Below are 16,309 nucleotides of genomic sequence, written 5' to 3'. Positions count from 1 at the left end.
CAAAAGGCCGACCGCAGTTTATTCTCACCTTACTATACAATTCACGCTTGACATTTGGGACAAACTGCATAAAAGATGAAAACGCGTCTCATTGCCCTCCCCTCTCACGCCGCTATGGCACCATCCAGATTTCCCGGTAGGCAATTCAAACTCATACTCATCACTGTGGCAGAAAGCATGCATCACTCAGTTTTATCCACATATTAGGGGAATTTGCTCCTCAGACTTTCCTGGACTTGAGAGAAAACGGGTCTTCCTTCCTTGTACTTTGCTTACATTCAAATTAGAGGCTTCATACAAGCCCAAGGCAGAAAGACCAAATTACGTAAGGTCGCACCGTTTGAGAGGAGTTGTATAGATCAAATTGGAGCCCCAGGATTGGCATGTCGTTTACCACACTTTTCTGAATCCAGAAACCGATCTCAATGAACAATTTGAGTCCGCATGGGTACTTGACACTTGAAAACTCTAGATCAGGAGGGATGGTCCCAGCTCAGACTTAGAATCTCCATTAACACATCAATTAGGTGCAGGGTACATCAAATCTGTGTTGGAGGGCTTGTGCTAGCGTTTCTAACTTATGGTCCCAGGTTTCTGCTTATATCACCAGAATTTTGGAGGTTGAGGTGTCCCCGAACCCGTTGGTTATGTTATTATGCTTCCCGGTCAAATCCCTTACTAAACACAGTGATAAGCTGGTACAACATGTCTGTGCCGCGAAACGTATGCAAATAACTAAAGACTGGAAGTCTCCCCGCCCTCCGGGCCTCAAGGCATAGTCTCTCGGGTCTGGTATATGGCCTCAATGGAGTATATTACCAGTCTCCTCCATGACAAAATCCCACACTTCAAAGTATGGGATCCCTGGTATTCCTTCCTCCAGTCCTCATTGCCTGCTACCCAGTAATGTGCTCCATTTGTTTATACCTTGTGAGTTTTTACATTCTCTTTTTTCTTTCTCCCTGGTATTTACATTACTCAAAAGGCCCCGTGGAGACGGATACAAGACATCCTAAAGTGCTTTTCTGGGCTCTGTGTTCCCAGGAGGTTGATGCTCAGGAGGCATCCCCTCCTGGGGCCACACTGAATCCCCTCCCTCTACTATTTTTCCCCCTCAACTTTCCTCTTTCCTTTCCCCTTCTTTCTCCCTCCCTATTTCCTTCTTTCATACATAGGGAACAAAAAATATAGAAAACCCCCAACGACATGGATCTCTAATGTGAGGAAGTGACTCATTTTAGACAAATCTTGCTCATCTTTACAGGACCAATGATGTGGACCCTATCTTTGAAAATACTAAAAGGACTATGTATGGTTTATTGTACGAATATCTGGTTGTTGATTTGTTTCACTTATAATGATTCAATGTTCCCTCTATGTACAATTTGGAATTCACGTTGCTGAAAATAAAGCGTATTAAGGGACTCTGGTGCGCTTGACCTTTAGTCATATGACCGTGAGAGTTAGCAGCACATAGAATGAGGACTGGCAAGATGTAGGGGATAATAGAATATTTTGATAGCGCAGATATGATGCATAGCAAGCTCAGGTAATACAATAATGACAAGATTGATAAGATCAGACTAGAATTGGTATCCTCTTCCTTGACAAGCAATTGGTTCAATTTCTTCCCACAAACCTCTGACATACTCTCTTCATTTGACCCCACAAATGAAGAGGAAATTTCGACTCTCTTCTTATCCTCCTACTCTACCTCCTGTCCTCTTGATCCTATCCCCTCACAAATTGGTAGATCCCTGTCTGCTGTGCAAATCTCACCTCTAACTAAAATCTGTAATCTCTCGCTCTCTACTGGCATCTTTCCGTCACTATACAAGTATGCAGTGATTACTCCTATTCCAAAAAAAACAAGATTCCGACCCAAACTATCAAATTACTGTCCGATCTCTCAGCTGCCGTGCCCCTCCAAGCTTCTAGAGACTTGCCTACACTCGCCTCACACGCTTCCTTTCAGCAAACAACCTGTTTGATCCTCTTCAGTCTGGCTTTCGTTCTCAACACTCCACAGAGACTGCGTTGACTAAGGTTGTCAATGATCTGATCACTGCTAAAACTAAACGCCATTACTCTCTCCTAATTCTCCTGGATCTCTCGGCTGCATTTGACACTGTTGACCACTCTCTTCTCATACAAACGCTGCAATCCCTAGGGCTTCAAGACACTGTTTTATCCTGGTTCTCATCCTACCTTTCTAATTGCTCTTTCACTGTTAATTTCTCTGGGGCCACCTCTGCTCCTCTTCCTTTATCAGTTGGAGTACCGCAAGGCTCAGTGCTAGGTCCTCTGCTGTTCTCTATCTATACCGCTTCTCTTGGAAATCTAATAAGTTCCTTTGGATTTCAGCATCATCTCTATCCTCTCCTGATCTCTCGACATCTGTGTTGACCCCTGTAACCGACACTTTCGGCTATTTCATCTTGGATGTCCTTTCGCCAACTCAAACTTAATCTTTCTAAAACAGAGTTAAAAATATTCCCACCCACCAACAAGAGCATACCTGACATTTCTATCTCTGTTGATAACATGACCATAAATCACACCCCACAAGCTCGCTGCCTAGGTGTATTCCTTGACTCACACCTATCCTTTGTTCCCCACATTGACTCTATATCTAAATCATGTTACGTACATCTCAAAAACATTTCCAGAATTCGCACATATCTCACACAAGACACTGCAAAAACCTTAATTCATGCACTCATCTCCCGCATCGACTATTGCAATTCCCTCCTTACTGGCCTTCCCAAAAACAGACTCAAACCCCTACAATCTATTTTGCACGCTACGGCAAAGATTGATGTTCCTTGCAAATCGTTATTCCTCTGTTGAATCACTCTGTATGTCTCTACACTGGTTGCCTGTTTTCTACCAAATCCAATATAAAATACTCTTACTAACCTACAAGGCCATCAACAAAGCTGCACCAACATACATCTCCTCTCTTGTCACAATATATCTCCCAACTCGGCAACTCCGTTCTGCACAAGATCTGCGGCTCTCATCCACACTCATTACATCCTCCCATTCCCGGTTACAGGACTTTTTCCGGGCTGCTCCCACTCTATGGAATTCTCTCCCTCGCACAATAAGACTTTCCTCTAGTCTACACGCTTTCAAGCATTCTTTGAAAACCCACCTCTTCAGACAAGCTTATAATATTCCTCAACCACCCTCTTAACCTCACTACACTACCCTATTACCACCTGTTTTACAACTACCCCTTGACCAACATTGTTGTGTGACAGGATCATTTAGCTTATGAGTCACTTTTACCTTTTCAGTCTGGCTGGGCTGACTGCAAATGTAGACTTAACCTCATGTGTCAAACTCCCATTGTCCAATAGACTGTAAGCTTGCGAGCAGGGCCTTCTCACCGCTTTGTCTGTTTTACCCAGTTTGTTTGTTTATTAGTTTACTATGTTTGTCCCCAATTGTAAAGCGCTACGGAATATGTTGGCGCTATATAAATAAATGATGATTATGATGAAGATGATAATGATGTAGCAAACGATTGGATCTGAACAAACTGGCCCTGGAAGCAAGAACAGGCTACTGGTCATGCCACACAGATATTACCCCTATCAAGTGACAAAGGCCACTTGGAGATAAACCACCTTGTCTCAAGATAAAGCATAAATAGGTTACCCATCCACGCGTTTGCTTCACACATTTTGCTCCTAGAATCACTATACAGTCTTATTTGCCATAGACACTGACTCATCCAGGGTTTCTTTATTATTGACCTAAACCCAAATAAATACTCTTAGCTTCCTCATGTTGGTTCCACAACAGGGTAAGGCTTTGAGTCTAGTTTAGAAAAGACTTTTAGGATTTGGTGCAACAAGACCTGCTCTGATATCAGCACATCCATTGCTGGCAGTATTTAACAGGCAAAAAAGTCATACGCCTAGCACTCACAAGTTTAAGATACACCCTAAATGTTGACGAGACTGAACTTTGATCTGCACATAATAGTGCAATTGCTTGGCTGACTTCCTACTCAACAGTCAATCATTAAGATAATTACTTTACTTTCTCAGAAAGGACACCACTAAGTGATTTTTTTTTTTACTTCATCAAGCACCATCAGGACATTTGATTGTAAATTTCAGATTGCAACATGGAAGTAATCTGCACTCTGGAGTTTATGGGGCTCATTTAAAGACAGGAAACATTTACATTCCAAACAGGCTCCCCCAGTCTGGTCTTATGGACGGCTACCTTGGGCTAGGTCAATGGGCTACCTGCATTTTTTTCCCTTTAAAACGTCCCTAATGGGCTGCTATGCCGAGTCTTGCCCCACGGGCTACAATTTGTCAGCCAGCCCTTGATTCCAAACTTGCATAGAAATAGATGCACATCAACAAAAAAAAAAAAAAAAAAAAGGCTTATTTGGAAACATATGTTCTGTCAGACACTAGCACTTGTGTCTGATGTATATTTTTATCAGATAATAGCGTAGAGATGTGTATCGACAGTGTCAGTAAAACACAACATAATGTAGTGTGTCATATGTACGAGAGAAGAGCATATTCTCTTGATTTAATAAATGCAAAAGTCTCATTGTCAATATAAAATGTGATACAAACAAAAATAAAATGGGACCATCTGTTTTCCTTTTAACAAAAAAAAAAAAAATCACATGAGAATCTTGTCAATTTATGCATTAATACAAATAGATGTCTGACTATATAATCAATATAACAGCAACTCTAATGATTTAAGTAGAATAAGCTGGAGTGGTCACTACAAATTGAGCTAATCAGAATCTGCTAGATATTGCTGCTGAAATGCATCATCCTTGCACCAGCCCTCCAGAACATGCAAGAAATCCGCCTCTTAAAATGCATGTCTGCCGTGTTCATAATCTAATTGTGTCGCAATTACATGAACTGTACTACATTTGCCCATCCCTGACCATTTTTTCGAACCCTCAGGCATAAGGAGACAGAAGTCAACATTACACACAAAATGTATATACGGACGTATGCATATACATTTTTGGTGCACAGTGCAGAAATGTATCGTGCACTTTTTTATTTCATGCCTGTCCACCTCTAAATGAACCACTATATGCCTAGCTGTTCTTGCTTTACTTGAATTGGTATCGAGGGGTGTTCATCTTCACCCCCACTATGGATCTAATAGATGCGACAATGAATTGTGCCATGGAACATTTATTAAATTATATTGAGTAGACTGCTTGGATAATCTGGAAAACTCCATCTGAGTTGACCCCTAAATTCCTGTTACTGCATAAACTACTTGAGCCTTCACCGATAGGAATGGCAATAATAGTCTTGTAATTTGATTAGTTATGGCACAAGGGGACCTAACTAGCTATCCAGGGTTCCCGCGCATTATGACTATATAGAAAAAATATTGCTCTTTGTGATGTTTACTGCAACACAAAGACAATGAGCTGCTAAGATATGAAAACATCTTAAAAGGCGCTCAAGCACAAGCAGCTCTGAGAGATGTGTATTCAGCACAAGTTAAATATCAGGACATTCAACTGCAGATTGGGACACTGAGATAAGCATGCTGTAGTATGTTTATGTACAATGTCACCTATAAGCAAAATGTTTATAAAGCTCCCACCAAGCTCATACACGTGGACGGTGATCAGGGTTGCTGTACTTAATGCCACATTACTTTTCTGACTTTGGCTTGAATTAACGATTTTTAGTCCACAAAAGCTGCGAGGTTTGTCTAACAAGGTAAAAAAATGACTTCATTGTTTATCAAAATTGTATAATTTACTTGTAAGTATCTGGCCAGCCTGGGTTTTATTTATGGAGAAAGATACCAGCTAATTTTAACAAAAAACCCCAAACTGTATGGACCTAATTGTGATTACAGATGTCATTGCTACAATTGATTTCACAAGTGCTCCATTAGCTTATTTGACATCTTTAAGCCCTTTCTACTTAAACTATCATATGATGCAGTGAGAATCCATACTCCAAGAATACAATCTACAGTTATGAGTGTCAAGCAGGACTACTTTGGGGAAAATGGGATTTCAGATTGCTCTATATTAACAAGAAATTGTTTTTTATTGTTTTGAACGAAATTGTTCAGATTAATCAGAGCTGTCAAATCTAATTTTGGAACTATTGTCTGCAAAGGACCGTGTATGACAAGTGTGTTTTTGTAATGTATAGTTTACAGATAGGATTAGGACTCATTAAACCAGGTGTATAAAAGAGAAGCCAAGAAGTAATTGAGCAACTAGGAAGTGCAATTACATTTGTTGACCGCTTTCCCCAATAAGCTTCTTATCTGCAAGAGCTGCCATCCGGCTCCATAAATCCATGCATGGTGATAATCAGTGTAAACCAAAATGCTTGTCATCACAAAAAGGACTGTTTGTGGTGACCTTGGTCATTTTGTAGTTTGTACAAATTTTACTATTGAAATCTATCTTGATGTACCCATTTCTTCAATTAATATACAAAACTATGACACCTGTGATACATTAATCCCCTTACTTTTTCTTCTGTAGATTTTTTATTAGTTTCATAATGTATATTACCTGTTTGGACTGTATGTTTAAATAAAGCTTTGCATTAAAAGAGAAAGAAAAATACAAAACAAAAACCAAACAAACAAAGAAAACAAAACAAAAAAACTACACATTCTCAACAGTTGATATTTTTAAACTAGGTTACTAAATTTTGTGTGTAAAAAATATTTCTTGCTAGTTTAGCAGTGTGGTTGCGACACCCAGTAGGCAACTTATTGGCATACCTTTGAATTAAAGTTGTTTTCAATTTTCTGCAACGTTTCCTTTAGCTGGGTGAGGCCCTTTGATTGCACCTGGCAAAATAAGGTACCATCAGAACAAACGTTTGTCACAATCACATTTGTGTACGAGGAATTCACCTGAAAAAATAAAAATAAAGCAAAATAGTTAATACACTTTAGAACAATATTAAAAAATAAACAAAACGAAAATTAAACTTTCATAATCCTAGGCACATGTTGCCAAATTTGCTCTCCATTAACAGGTTTTACTCGCTTACAAACTCACTTGCCAGTCAATCATTTTAAAAGTCTGTTCCATGGAGGAATGCAATTAATTTATAAGGCAAGACATACCTGGATTCAAGCATTTCATTTAAACAAACTTGTTCTCATATAATAAATACAAACAAACAAAAAAAAAACCACAATAAAAAAAACCAAATGCCTGGTAGTTTCTGTATTTCTTTTTACAGCAATCATACTTCACCACTACTTGACTTCACTGCAACAATAAGTTAGCGAAGGTCTTGAGAAAGCGCTTTGCTTTTACCCATCATGAGATGTTTCTTGTGACACCTTTGCAATGAGACACCTTTTTAGAGGCCATAAGTTGTGGCTGAACCAGCTGACAGGATTGCTTTCTAAGTACTTATAGATTTCAGCTGGTGTCTTGGCTTTCCATGCCTTTTTGCACCTCCCTTCTTTATGTGTTCAATACTTTTTCCCTGTGTCATTTCACATTATTACACAAAACTTAATATATGGACATCTATGGTTTGATTTCTTTGCATGTGTGGATTGCAATGGTTGTTGCTGACATTTGGTATAAATTTCATTACAATAGCCACATTAAATGTATATTTACTGAGAAAAATGTTGATGTGTTCAATAGTTATTTCCCCTGCTGTATTCGCCATACATTACCCATCTTTCTATATAAATGGAATTAATTTTATCATTAATTTCATTGAAAAACTCCAGTGGTAATGTAGGAGTTAACTCCATAATCCGCCGAATAGACATGAAAATGAAACACTCTCAGAAGGTATATAATGTGACGACTTCCTTTTGATGTCTTTAAGAATATTTTTAAGAGTTCAAAAAAAAACCAGATAAAATGGGTGGGAAATATCTGGCTGCCATGGAGCCTTTCAAAGAAATAAAATTAACATTAATTATTAAATTCCTTTTTCAAATTCCATGACAGCCACAACGTATTGGATGTACCTGACCACTATGTGACAAAAGTAGGTTACTATAATCAACAGTAGAGAGCAAAGTATTGCAACAAAAAATATTTTTTTATTAAATCATAGTTTGAAAGTATTAAGTACGAAGCTATGACCACACTTCTGCCTTCACTAAAAAGTTTGCAGAGACCTGAGCTTTCCGTGCCCAGGAGGGCGCCATTGTCCTTCTACAAAGTGTCATTATTTCTGGCACCTCATGTCCGTTGCTCTTGAAAGTCTTCACAATGACCTCCTTGATCCATCTTGCAAGAGTATGTTTGGATGGAGCATATCCTTGACTCTAGGCAGAATAAGAGTTGATCTGTCTTTCTGAGCTCTTCCCTTCTGGAGAGGTACATTGAAATTGCCCTGACATATCCAGGGTATAATGGTTTCTTCTTTTTCATTAGTTGGCTGTGGGTAGAGAAAAAGTAGTATAATTACTAGATTAATATAAAAAGTGGAAACTACGTTAAGTAGCCATGTAGGATTGGTTTGCAGCACCACTTTGATCATATATTGGTTTATAAAAGGTTCTTCTCTCCATAGAGCATTGACCACTTTATATATCAGCCACCTGAGGGATACTTCCTTCAGAGGCTCAAAGGGATCAAATGTTAAATAAAGTGCAGACACCTGAACTTTCAGGTATGTGGGAGCAAACCCCATGTTTAATCCATCCTTAAGAAAATCTAGAATTTGTGGAATGGTAGCAAAAGCAGTATCATACGATTTCGGTTTGCAACAGAGAATGAACATCATCTTTATCCTATAATAAGTATAGATCGACCGCTCAATCCCCATGTCATCAAAGAAAAGGTCTTTGGGTTGGGATGTAGAATTGGTCTCTAATATAGAAAGACTGACTGCGCTGATAGAGGCCAAGGTTGTTCCAAAAACATTCCCCAGGCTATGACAAACCTTGGAAGGTATGGCAAAAATGAAGGTACTGCTATTACTTCTGATATTTCTTTCTTGATTTTACGTAGCGTGCAGGCAATTAAGGTTAAAGGAGGGAAGACATACCCCAGTTGAAAGATCCACGGAATTGACAGAGCATTTATTCTCTTCATTTTGGTATCATTGTGACAAGAATAGAACTGTGTTACCTTATCAGACCTATTTGAGGGAGCCTACATTTCTATATTAGTAGTTGAAAAACTGATTCATGCAAGTTACAGTCTCACAGATGGACTTTGCATCAACTGAGATAGTCTGCGATCCTATTGTTTTTGCCTGCTACATGTATTGTGTAAAGTGAAATTATATTTTCTCCTGCCCAGTTCATGACGGTCGACACTTTTGAATGCCATACTCCTCATTTTTCTAGAGCATTTGCATGTAGATGTTTTTCGTTCTGGAGCCACATCCCTTGTGCCATTTGTGTAAGCAGATCAGACCACCACACTTTGGAACTGGAGTCTGTGGTGACTGTAGTCCATTCTGGTTGTAGATTGTAGCTATTATTTTGTAGAATGCACTAAAAAAAATTATAACTAGAACCTGACTTTTACAAACTCGCAGTTTAGTAAATATACCCCTTAGTCTTGCATTGTGCCACCACACAAAAGTATTTCTTTGCAGTATTTGTAAGTCTGATGCACTAATGTAAGGAAGTTGCATTGTGATCTCACTGACTGAATAGGTAAAGTTGAATATCTCGCTTATGCTACCTTGCTGAAGGAAGAATACCTATGGTAGATGAAAACATTGCTAGCAGGTGTAGACAATTCCTTACTGGAACCTTTTTCTGAAGTTGGTGTGCTAGATGTCAGTTTCTCTCCTGACAGAGAAACCATGTCTTTCACTGCATCTATCTGCAGTCCTAGGAATTTTAGCTGCTGAGATAGCACCAGGTGACTTTGCTGTGATGATGATCCAACTGTGTTTTTGCAGAAACTTTATCACTTGGGATAGATCTGTGTTCGGGTGACTTCTTGTGATTTTCCCATTAGCAGAATATCATCCAGGTAAGGCCATACTGTGCTTGTTGTTTACTGAAAGCAGCTGTAAGGGCTACCAGCCCAGCACCTTGGTTAAGGTCCTTGGAGAAGTGGACATTCTGAAAGGGAGACAAGTAAACTGGACATGATGTCCCAGAATAAAGAATCTGAGGAACTGAGGATGTTGAGGATAATTAGGAATGTAGAAATATACATCTTGTAGATCTAGATGTAAGAAGAGTTCTCTATAGCTTGGAGAATGGATTGTACTGACACCATGCGGAAATGTATTGCATAAATAAATTGACTGAGCATTCTCTGATCTAGAACTGTTCTGAAATCCCCTCATGGTTTCTTTACTAGAAAAAGGACCCTTAAAAATAGGCTTAACTGAAATGGGTGCTCTTTTCGGGGGTGGGTTCAGGCTTCATATTGTCGAAACTGCTGGAGAAAATGTGTTCCTTAATGAAGACTAATAGTTATGCATGGCTTCACTGCTAGCACTTACACAATGCGACCCAGAAGGTAAATGAAAAAGGAGCTGGTGGCTTTCCGGAACGATTATAAAAAATAGTAGAAGAGGAGGGCTGAATATCCAGTCCTGGGTCTATTACTTAGAAGTAAGTAGCAAAGAAAGCCACCCCTGTTTGCACTCCTGGAAGGAGCACCACAGAGACCACCCAGGCAACAGGTAAGCCACATAGGTAGAAAAAACAAACACACACACTACACTAACATATACACATTTGCTTTATTCAGCTGAGACACAGAAAGAAAGACAAAGGGAAGTCACACTATATACTTTCTGGGTGTGTTTCTTTATCTTGTCTCTACTCTGCTGACTAAGGAGTCCACTCATACATTACAGCTGCCATGGAAATTTGAAAAGTAAAGTACTTTTTTGTTAGATCTATTTTATTATGTTCAGTAATTGCATTTGCGTTACCATAAACTGGCAACATCCTTAACATTTTACAGGCATACCGTAAACCAGTGCCACTTAAAATATATTGTCCCTCTACCTGAAGACCAAATTAAAAGAGCAAACATGTTGTAATAAAAGACAAGTGAAAAACCACTAGTAAGTGATGTAAAGTAAAACTGGTTAGAGTTACCTGTCTACCTGAAAAATGCACTACATGTAAATAACCTTGGCCTGTCGCCCAACGGGTTAGGGAATGGTTTAGTTATGGTGGAGAGTTTAAATCCCGAATGGGAAACTTAGAAATATATAAAAAAAATAGTAAATCTATTCTATTTTTAGATAATGTATGTTTATTTATTAAAATAATGTGTTTTATATATTTGTCATTAGTTATTTAATTGTGACTAGCCACTTACCATTGCAAATTATGCTATTATTGTATATATGCAATTTGAGCGGTATAGGTGAAAGTTAATTGAATGTTCGTTTTTTGATTGGATACAACTTGCTTAAAAGAAAGTCCGAATTGTGGTAATGATATCTCTGATGAAACCACGTTCTTGTTTATGGAGAAATGTGTAACATACAAAGGACCAGAGTGCAATATCTATCTGTGATCATTTGGAGGAAGAGATTTTAATCTTTAGAGCAGGTGGATCCATTAATTACAAAGTCTTTAACTCTGAACAACTGACTATATGTGAGTAGATGAAATTGCTTTATGTCTGGAGATTGAGGTAAAGTGGATTACAAGTGAATGGAAGCACTTCTGGCCGATAGAATGCTAATTACAGATTAAGTGTGCCAAGTTCTATCTCAAAAATCCTTTCCCAGAAACTGACTACACTTGTGTATAGTTCCAGCATCTCATTCCTGTTTGAGGCATTAAGTGGATCCAACTAATAACATTGTATCTCTTGAAATTCCTCCCTAGTTATGATTTTAAATGTGATCACAGCTGAACATATTGTGGATTTTAGTATTTATTTATCTCCTACAAGTGCACTGTAGATAGTGGAAAATAAATATAGCACGCTGTGCCATACTATTGGAATCAATTGGACTTATTTATTTATATATCTATTCCATAGACAAAAACCTTACAGTTTAACATGTCCAATTAAGGTTCCTTATACACAATCTACAATGTAAGAAAATGATTGAAACTCTTCAACTCAAATTGCAAAAAGCAATGAAATTACGACGATTAAGGCAGAAACCTTAATGGACGTGTTCCTTGTGCAATAGACATGGTATGCCATCGCTTCCTGTGGTTAGTTGCAGATTTAGCACTATCATGGAGTGAGATTGCTGTCACTCACAAAATGGTGGAGCTGCTAATTCACAGATTTGTGTGTTCACTGGAATACACAGATGATAGTCCCCACAGCCATCCCTTAGTCCTGATTTATGGATGGTAATTTATATAAGTGTGTATGCAAGTTTGGAGCTACATACTAGAACCTGATTTGTGAATGTACTGAGATTTGGCTCATCAGAACCTCATATTGAGGATTTAGTATTTACTAGTGCATAACTGAAGTTTGAGCATCAGTACTCTTATTAACTTAGGATTTGGTAAACCAGCTGGTTACTTCTGCAATAAGATCTTATCCAATTGAGGACCTTTCATTTTTACCATAGCTGGGCTAATTTTGCTTCCTTAATTTTCTCTGAGCAATTATAACATCTGTGTCTATCTGTATATGCCGATTTGAGCACTCGCTGCATGTTTAAAATACTTTGTGTTGTTGGCAATCCATTTGCATGAAGTTTTTACTTTATTAATAAATACATTCAATATGCTTTAATATTATATTAAAATAAACTAGTTTTTATTTTTCTTTTGCTGTGGGAACATATTCTTATTTTATGTATATATCCCTTGCACCTTTGTTCTGGTGCTCTCTGTGCGTTCAGTTTACCGGGAAATATTTTATTAGTTACGTCTTGTTGGCTTTATGTATCCTTGAATTGTTGTTAAAAGTCAGCTTAGGCTGTGTAAGGGAATGTAATGGCAAACTTTGCTCACCGATAACTAAACTAAGCAGAGGCTTCTCTACCATTTAAATGTATTTCAAATACAGTATATTATTTTGTAGGTTTTTATGAAGTTATTCTACTGTCCCTTTCTAAGACATAGAGACCCGAAACTACGATAAAGGTAAACTAAGCAAATGTACTACTACTGTATGTGTGTATTCCAGCGAACACACAAATCTGTGAATTAGCAGCTCAAGGAACACGTCCATTAAGGTTTCTGCCTTAATCGTCGTAATTTCATTGCTTTTTGCAGTTTGAATTGAAGAGTTTCAATCATTTCCTTACGTTGTAGATTGTGTATAAGGAACCTTAATTGGACATGTTAAACTGTAAGGTTTTTTGTCTATGGAATTTCATGGCTTTTTGTAAAGTGAAGTGTATGCATGTATGTTCTGGCAGTCAGTGGCAGCGTGCAGTCATACTTGCCAACTCACCCGGAATATCCGGCAGACTTCCAAAATTCGGGTAGGTAAATATCCCGCATATGGCAACATGCTCCTCAAAATGACGCGATTTGCGGTGAATCGTGTTATTTTGGCCCCTCCTCGCGCGAAAAAAACTGCATTTTGTCACAGGGGCAGAGCCAAAATGCGGCAAATTACCGCACCCCGCCCCTCCCACCCTCCAACCACGCCCCCCTGCCTGGGATCTCCCGAAATTAGCTTGCCAAAGGTTGGCAAGTATGCGTGCAGTGTGGTGCAGTATGTACCACATTGTGCTTATGTGCTTCCCACCAGCAACTGCAGCACTGTAATCACCTCCCCAGTCCTTAAACTTGAATCCTTGTTGATGCTGGTCACCAGTGAAAGCAGACAGACTTTTACAGAGATTCTGACAGAAAAGCCATGAGTAAACCAATGAGTAAAAAACAGCCCACAGCAGGCAATGAGAAGTGGGTGTGTATAGATTATCTGCAGCTTCTCTACAGTACATGTCACTTGTAAAGAGGGACATGTCAGATGCTAGTGTCCAGATACCTCACATCTACTCCCTGCTGTGACTACCACTAAGTGTGATCAGTACAAGTACCACAAAGTACTTTTGAATAAATTAACTGATGTCACTGAGGGGCGGGAGGTTTATAATGGATTCACTAACAGCTGTCTCAGGGAGAGATTAAACTCTCAATTGAGAGCAGTGTCTGGGCTAATAGTACTACAGGGTACCCCTCCCATATCCCCAAAACACTAACCAGCCCCCCTGTGGCTAGAAAATGTGGTTAATTTCTTCATCTCAGAGATGAAAATCCCTTAGCCACAACCATGTTTGTGCTCTCAAGTGAAGCCAGTCTGAGTACACCCAGCACAAACATCTAACTGACATGTGCAACATTATGAAATCCCCTATTTGTAAAATGGGGCATATTTTACCAAATTGTAAAAAAACTATAACTTTCTCAAAAATGTAAACCCTCAAAGACACTCCTCAGCCCTAATAGATTTCTTTTAAAACAAACCTCAAGTCTTTAGACCTCCTGTACACTGAGTTACGCTCTCCCACTGTTATCAAGATTATTATAAAGTGGCTTTTTTTCCATACATTGATATATTTAAATTCCTAGTATTGTAGGCAACTGCCACCGTAGTGCTTCACTCAAATAGCAGCCAAAATATGTGACGGAAGATCCACTTACACTTCTAATTTAAACATACATAATACACAGTTGTATACATACATATGGCGCTGTCTCTACGCACATGAGATCTGAAGATGGACGTGTCTGACACAATCTTCTACACAGTAAATGAGGGGTAACCTTCATATACACTGCTGGTTGAGTATGAATCGATACAGACAATGTTTGTCCCTTCCGTAATCTGAAATATATGGTATTGGTATACCCAACAAAACAATAATGATTACGCCATATTTGTTCCTTTTCCTTCTGTTTTTGGGATGAAAAATCTGAGTACGGGGTCTAGAGAGGAGAAGGAATATTCTTTGACCGTTTTAGACGTGATCATCACAGCATTTGAGTAAGCATACACCCATAAGGGAGGTGTCACGACCAGGGTGCTATCTACTTGTAGATCTATACACGGGACATAGTTGGACCCACTACGTTATTTGTGGTTTGAAGATACATGTCAAACGGATTGCACTATCATTATTGTTTTGTTGGGTATACCAATACCATATATTTCAGATTACGGAAGGGACAAACATTGTCTGTATCGATTCATACTCAACCAGCAGTGTATATGAAGGTTACCCCTCATTTACTGTGTAGAAGATTGTGTCAGACACGTCCATCTTCAGATCTCATGTGCGTAGAGACAGCGCCATATGTATGTATACAACTGTGTATTATATTTAAATTCCTGTTGAGGTACTATAAAAGCACTCAATTTTTTATCCGTTCATAGGAGAGGATATAAAGTAGTATAATGGGGTACCAATTAAACTGGTTTGCATAAACTGCACATTTTTAAGCAGAGATTTCACTATAATCTGTTCTACTACTACTAGGTTTGCTTACCTTCAACTGCACACTCAGAGAATTGTCACACAATTCCCTTAGACAGATAGCATTTATGTTTATATCATCATCACCCGACGTATCATACAATATAACAAGTGGCTTTTCAGTCTTTTGCAGTATCTCTACAGCAAGTATTTTACCACAGGCTTTAGCCTCTACAGCCTTCACTAGACCAGGATCAGCGCAGAAAGCTTCCAGACCTTAAAAAGCAAATTAAATAAATGTTATGTGTTACAAGCATAATTATTAAGCGCCACCAAACATTAACTTGTAATTTCTGAACAAATAAACAAGTTGATTACATAAAAAACTGCTAATAACATTTACAATTATCCATCTGTAAAATATTCATGAGCCGAACATAACTGAAAATATTTAAGAGAAGGTTGTAATTGTCAAAGGAGTTCTTATCAAACATACTGCAGATTTCTGGTCAGTAATCTTACTGAAGAACACTGCAGAAAGCCTGTGTCACCATTTGCTGAAAATGTTACTTGACAACAGTATATCTTGCATTCAATTATGCATCAAATGTAAATAATACCAGACAACTTCTCTTCAGTTAAGTAACGGAGGTGTGTATGTATGTGTGTTGGTAGGTTATATTTGTGACTCTATTTATGTTAAGGAGTTACAATGGTGTGGTATTTCTCTATAGATAACTTCAGCACACCGAAATTATTATATCCGATATTATGTGCTATATATTGCAACAATTTAGTACAATATCACATCCATTTATGTGGATCAAGCCACCAACCATACAACCTATTTCCACATAACGAAAATATGACTATGCCTAATCTCTAAAATGTTGTGGGTATACGACACCCTTGTTCCAATAAATACAGGACATGTACTGAAGATATATTTAGTGCTTTGGAGACTTGCCACAATTGATTACGTACATTAAAAA

General features: G+C 38.4%; 1 protein-coding gene across 1 annotated transcript in view; it reads right to left on the bottom strand.

Annotated features, from left to right (window-relative positions):
* The window catches only part of TDRD7 (tudor domain containing 7), a 130,812-nt gene that overhangs the window by 26,234 nt on the left and 88,269 nt on the right, over positions 1-16,309 (bottom strand). Inside the window, exons 10-11 of the mRNA XM_075210917.1 lie at positions 15,391-15,593; positions 6,775-6,909 (exon numbers count right to left, since the gene is read on the bottom strand). Coding sequence (XP_075067018.1) covers positions 6,775-6,909; positions 15,391-15,593 — 338 coding nt within the window. The remainder of the gene's footprint in view (positions 1-6,774; positions 6,910-15,390; positions 15,594-16,309) is intronic.

The sequence above is a fragment of the Mixophyes fleayi genome, chromosome 1, assembly GCF_038048845.1.
Source record: "Mixophyes fleayi isolate aMixFle1 chromosome 1, aMixFle1.hap1, whole genome shotgun sequence".
NCBI classification, from domain to species: domain Eukaryota; kingdom Metazoa; phylum Chordata; class Amphibia; order Anura; family Limnodynastidae; genus Mixophyes; species Mixophyes fleayi.
The sequence above is the reverse complement of the archived record's forward strand: the minus strand, read 5'-3'. Positions and strand labels throughout refer to the sequence as shown.